General features: G+C 64.1%; 2 protein-coding genes across 4 annotated transcripts; one reads left to right on the top strand and one right to left on the bottom strand.

Moving 5' to 3' along the window:
• Nucleotides 1–255: 255 nt before the first annotated feature.
• On the top strand, nucleotides 256–2866 carry H696_00874 (CTP synthase; the record flags this gene model as incomplete). Its single annotated transcript, XM_009494761.1, has 5 exons — nucleotides 256–561; nucleotides 784–817; nucleotides 936–1237; nucleotides 1427–2048; nucleotides 2196–2866. The coding sequence occupies 5 exons, from the start codon at nucleotides 256–258 to the stop codon at nucleotides 2864–2866; spliced, it is 1935 nt and encodes a 644-aa protein (XP_009493036.1).
• Nucleotides 2867–3561: 695 nt separating this feature from the next.
• H696_00873 (hypothetical protein) lies at nucleotides 3562–5008 on the bottom strand (the record flags this gene model as incomplete). Of its 3 annotated transcripts, XM_009494759.1 has the most annotated exons (3): nucleotides 3562–3957; nucleotides 4086–4180; nucleotides 4353–5008. In XM_009494759.1, the coding sequence occupies 3 exons, from the start codon at nucleotides 5006–5008 to the stop codon at nucleotides 3605–3607; spliced, it is 1104 nt and encodes a 367-aa protein (XP_009493034.1). In that variant the 3' UTR covers nucleotides 3562–3604. The 3 variants fall into 3 exon arrangements, with proteins under 3 accessions (XP_009493034.1, XP_009493033.1, XP_009493035.1); XM_009494758.1 differs by having other exon boundaries at nucleotides 4086–5008; XM_009494760.1 differs by having other exon boundaries at nucleotides 3562–4180.
• Nucleotides 5009–5603: the final 595 nt, after the last annotated feature.

The following is a 5603-nucleotide window of genomic DNA, read 5'->3' as shown; positions in this document are numbered from 1 at the left end:
AGCTTTATCTCAGCTCTTCCCCCCCTGTCCTCCCCTCCGCTTGACAGTGCGTCTGCCTCGTGCATTCCCTTGGGATTGTCTCTCCCCCGTCCTCGCTTGCTCGGGGATTTGTCCTCGCCGCTCCTCCTCGCTTGGCCTGGCACTGACATTTCCCCATCCTCGCGCCTCCTTCTCCCGCCCTCTCCTTCTCCCCCTCGGGGCCACCTCCCCCTCCCCCCTCCATGACCATGCACAGACACGCGCAGGCAACACACCATGGTCAAATACATCGTCGTCTCTGGTGGTGTCATCTCCGGCATCGGCAAGGGCATCATCGCATCGTCGACGGCCCTGCTGCTGCGCTCCCTCGGCCTGCATGTGACCGTCCTCAAGGTGGACCCCTACCTGAACATCGACGCCGGCCTGATGAACCCCATCGAGCATGGCGAGGTGTTCGTGCTGGACGATGGCGGCGAGGTTGACCTGGATCTGGGCAACTACGAGCGTTTCCTCGGCGTGACAACCACCCGCAACAACAACATCACCACCGGCAAGGTGTACAACCAGGTCATCGAGAAGGAGGTGCGTCTGATCCTTGGGCTCTCTTCGTGGCATATTGTTTTTGCGCGCATGTGTGTCTGCTGCTTCCTGAGGGGCGTTTCTCTTGCTAATCCCCATGTGCTCCCCGTATGGGCCCGTCCTTACGCGCACATGCATATATGTGCGGGTGTGTCGGGGTCGGGGTCGATCCACGCCTCTCCTCCTTCTCCGGGTGGGGTGTGCTTGCACATTTTCCATGTCCAGCGCCGTGGCGACTACCTCGGCAAGACCGTCCAGGGTGCGCTGGGCTTTGCCCCTTTCCCGGCCGCGGGCTCCCCTCGGGCGTGGCTCTTCTCTGCATGCCACCATGGGACTGACCTTCCGCCGCCCTCTCGTTGCTGGTGAAAAAAAAACAGTCGTTCCCCACATCACCGACGAGATCCAGCAGTGGATCCAGGACGTTTCTAAGGTGGCCGTCGACGGGTCCGGCGTTGAGCCGGACGTCTGTGTGATCGAGCTCGGCGGCACGGTCGGCGACATCGAGAGTGCCCCCTTCGTGGAGGCCATGCGCCAGTTCCAGTTCCGTGTCGGCCGCGAAAACATCTGCTTCATGCATGTGTCCCTTGTGCCGGCCCTCGGTGCGGAGAACGAGCTCAAGACCAAGCCCACGCAGGCCAGCGTGCGCGATCTCCGCGGCCTGGGCCTCATGCCGGACTTTGTGCGTCGATGCCACGGTCGGGCTTCCGATTGTGGCCTTCCCTTTTGGCATCTGCTGGTGGCGGCTGAGCCTGCTTTGTGTGTTGACCTTCCTGACGCGGGTCCCCCCCTCCTCTCTCTCTCTCTCTCTCCCTCCCTCCCTCCCTCTGGGCGCCTCCTTCCGTTCTGTGGTCCCCTGCTCTCGGTTCAGATCATGTGCCGCTCCAAGATCCCGATTGAGCGCTCGATCAAGGAGAAGATCTCCATGTTCTGCAATGTCGGCGTGGACCAGATCATTTCGGTTCCCGACTCGCGGTCCATCTACCATGTGCCGCTGGCTCTGCGCAATGAGGGCCTGGTGACGCAGCTGTGCCTGCGTCTGAACCTGGGCCCGCCGCCGGCCGAGTCGCTGCTGCTGGATCGCTGGTCGCGTTTGAACGCTCGCTTCGACCGGGACATGAGCTCGCCGGCCGTGCGCATTGCCCTGGTCGGCAAGTACACCGAGCTCCGGGATTCCTACATGTCCATCACCAAGTCCCTGGAGCATGCGACCCTGGCTGTGGGCGGTCATCGCCTGGAGATCTCCTGGGTCGAGTCGTCGGACCTGGAGCCGGAGACGGAGATCCGCCAGCCGCTGCGCTACTACGAGGCTTGGCAGCTGGTTTGCGGCTCGGATGGCATCCTGGTGCCGGGCGGCTTCGGTGAGCGTGGCATCGAGGGCATGATCGCCGCGGCCCGCTGGGCTCGTCTCAACCGCCACCCCTTCCTCGGCATCTGCCTGGGGATGCAGCTGGCCGTTGTGGAGTTTGTGCGCAACGTCCTGAAGCTTGAGGGTGCGTATGGCCGTCTTTTCCCCCTTTCTTCATCTTTTCCTGTTCCCACCCAAGCACTGACCCTGATGCGCTCGTGCGTGTATATGTCCCTTCCCCCTCTCCCTCTTCCCCCCCCCCCCCATGCCTGCTTGAACACCACTCACGCAGACGCCCATTCGGAGGAGTTCCGTCCCGAGGCCAAGACCCCGGTCATTGTCCACATGCCCGAGGTGTCCAAGACCAAGCTGGGCGGCGGAATGCGCCTTGGCCGCCGCGAGTCCAAGTTCGTTGTCAGCCAGGAGGAGTCCATCGCCCGGCGCCTGTACGGCAACCAGGAGTCCGTGTTCGAGCGCCACCGCCACCGGTATGAGGTGAACCCGGAGCTGGTGGACCAGATCGAGGCCGCTGGCATGAAGTTCGTTGCCAAGTGCGAGCAGGGCAAGCGCATGGAGATCCTGGAGCTGTCCCATGTTTCGGTGCCGGCCACGCACCTGGACGCGGTGATCCCCCCGTCGGATGCCTTTGCCGCTCGGGCTGCCGCTGCCGCTGAGGCTGCCACTGGCGCGGAGGGGCACTCGCCTGCCGAGGCCTCTGATGCCGTGGCTGCCGCTGCCGCCATCCCCTCGAAGGACGGCGATTCCGTCCCGGAGGTCGTCCTCCCCCACCCCTTCTACGTGGCTACTCAGTTCCATCCGGAGTACCTGTCGCGCCCGCTTGAGCCCTCCCCGGTGTTCGTGGGCCTCATCCTGGCGGCCACCAAGAAGCTGGCCTCCTGGGTTGACGGCGAGGTGGCCCTGGGCTTCGACATCGATAGCCCGGTTCTCTCGCCCGTGAACTAGGTGCCATCGCCCGTGTTGTGCATGCTTCCTAGGGACGTGTGTATGCCCCTCCACACACACACACACATGCACACATATACACACACGCCTGTGCGCATGATGAATATGCATGTGTGCCGAGTCCCCCTCTCGCCTCCATGTACTCCTGCTCTGCTTGGACTTATGCTGCCACCCCCCCCCCCTCTGGTAGTTGTTACAGTGCACACATGGGGCCTTTCACATGCGTATCAGTGTATGTGCATATATGTACCATATGTGCTGTCTCGATCTCCGAAGGGTCCTGGTCGAGTCAGCTGGCAGATGTGTCCTCCTCCCTCCTTCTCCCTCCTCATAGGCGTATAAGTCCATGTCGCCATGTGTGTGTGTGTGTGTGTGTGTGTTGGCATGATATTTCCACCACTTGTGCTGTGCGCGCCTCCGTGGCACGAGGAGACAAAAAAAGACGGCCCTTTCAAATTTCACAATAAATCCAAGACTAGACCACCCCTCTCGTGCGTTGCGTTGGTGTTCAGCCGCCGCCGCCGCTGCCGTGGTCTGAATTGTCCATCTCCCCTTTGTACGACAAGATGGATGCCATTCTATTGCCATATGGCCCCGTGGGTGAGTGCGCCTGTGCGGCGTACGTGCGCCCTCGGCCTCGCGGGATAGGGGGGGGGACAGGGAGGAGGCCGCCGCGCCAGGGGGGCATTGCGGGGGGGGGGGGGGGGGGGGGTCTCCCCACCGGACACGGCCAAATGGTCAGTCCTCGCGGCGCTGGGACCGGTGATGTCCGCCCTGTGCCCCGGCCCGCCGGCGGCCACCGTCGCGCGTCGACTGCGATGACAGCAGCAGCATCAGGATGCGGATGATCTCCTTGATGTGAAGCAACAGCCGGCTGGCCTCGAGCACCGGGTCCGGGGTGGGCTGCCGCATGGTCACGGCCCACTCGTGTCGGCGGGCGATGAACTGCAACTCGGTGAAGAAATATGACACGCTCAGCGTAAGCAGCGCCAGTGGTAGCATGAAGGACATGTAGTGCGAGGAGAAGAGATGCCGCGCAAAGAAGGACCCAAGCAAGGCGAACATCGCCACCGAGGAGCCCTGTTCGATGACTGTGTTTCGACCCCGGCCATGGCACAGGCACAAGGATCGGCGACGGGCCAGGGTGGACAGTAGCGGTTAGTGGCCTTTCCAGCGACATCGCGCGTGGAGGGATGCATGGTGGGAGTCCCACACGCACGACGTGACACCCATGGCGGCAGAGCCAGCAGGTTGCCCTCCGTGGCGGCCACCATGCCGAAGAGAGCACTCTGCAGGAGGAAGACAAATGTGCCGCTGAGGTGGGTTTCATTTTGCCCGCCCGGCCGTGTGTAGCCCCGCCCGAGAGCCAGGAAAGTGTGTGTGAGTAGAAGGGCGGCAAAAAAAAAAGCGGCACCCTCCTCGAGTGAGTGAAGCATGAAAAAAAAAAGCAAGCAGAAGGAGGGGAGGGACCGGCGACCGGACGCACAAAAGCATGCTTGGCTGGTGTGTGAGCGGGGTAATCATGCTGAGGATGCGCGGGCCGAGCATGGCCGACATCAGGCCGATTGTGCCCAGACGCAGGTTCATCCACCCGGCCGGGGTGGTCACCAGTGATGACAGCGACCAGGGCTGGGCCGTGGTGGAGGCTGTGGGACGTTGGCTGGTGGCGCCGCAGTCAGCCGGCCCGGATGGGGCCGACGTCGGGGGCGGTTGCGTCGACCAAGCTTCCGTGAAGAAGGAGCTCAGGTGCGCGCGAAAGCTGGAGGCCGGATCCGGGCCCGGGCCCGAGGCGGCGGAGGCAGCCGCCGCCGCCGCCGCCGCAGCAGCCGGCGGGTCCCCCGTGTCAATGCGTGACCGGCGCCACCGGTAAGCCAGATACAGTTGCAGCACAAAAAGCCCGATGAAAACCATCTGGAAGAGAGGTGTCGGCAGGTGGAGGATGCCGGACAGGATCGGCACATGCAGCATATGCCCGTACACCGTCTCGTAGGCCGTTCGGAGCAGTGGGGTTTGGATGTTGAGGGCCGTCCCGACTGCCACACCAAGGAAGGTGACCGAGACCGTGCGGAAGATCAGCCGGAGATGCTGGCGCAGGTGGGGCGATGGCTCCTGCGTCGGAGGCCACACCGGTGGCCGATTCATGGTTGAATGTGTGTGTGTGTGTGTGTGTGTGTGTGTGTGGAGCACAAGAGGAGAGGCAAAGGGAGCTGTGCGAGGACAGGTAAAGAAGGGTCGACGGTTCGGGGGAGAGGGTGGGGGAGAGGAGGGAGCATTGGCCTACGGACGGGGCCGGCGAGCGCGCGCCTCCAGAGTTCCCTTTGGGTGGGCCGGCCGAGGAAGCGATCTTGCCCAGTGCCCGCAGATGCGCGCCTGAGGAGGGGGCCGGGGCGGGGGGGGGGGGGGGGGGGGCGGGGGGGGGGGGGGGGGGGGGGGGGGGGCGGGGGCGGGGGCGGGGGGGGGGAACCAGAGAGGGAACGGGCTGAGCAGTTAGTCCTCCATCAGGACTGGCCCACATCCGCGCGGCCTTGATCCGCCTTTGAACGAGTCATGGAGCCACGGGAGATCCCATCCCCGCACGGGGGTCGCCCCCGATTCTAGCCCCCCTCCCCCCCTGTCCCTGCCTCGGGGCCTTGTGAAAGAACACTCGCGATCCGACTGGCGGCCCATGGCTCGGACATATTCGGGCCATTGGCGGACATGGTTGACCAGTCCCACAGCTCGTCCTCACCCCCCCCCC

Source organism: Fonticula alba, assembly GCF_000388065.1.
Source record: "Fonticula alba strain ATCC 38817 unplaced genomic scaffold supercont2.1, whole genome shotgun sequence".
In the NCBI taxonomy this organism is placed as follows: domain Eukaryota; order Rotosphaerida; family Fonticulaceae; genus Fonticula; species Fonticula alba.
Note: the sequence above shows the minus strand (reverse complement) of the source record. Positions and strands in the feature narration are given on the sequence as shown.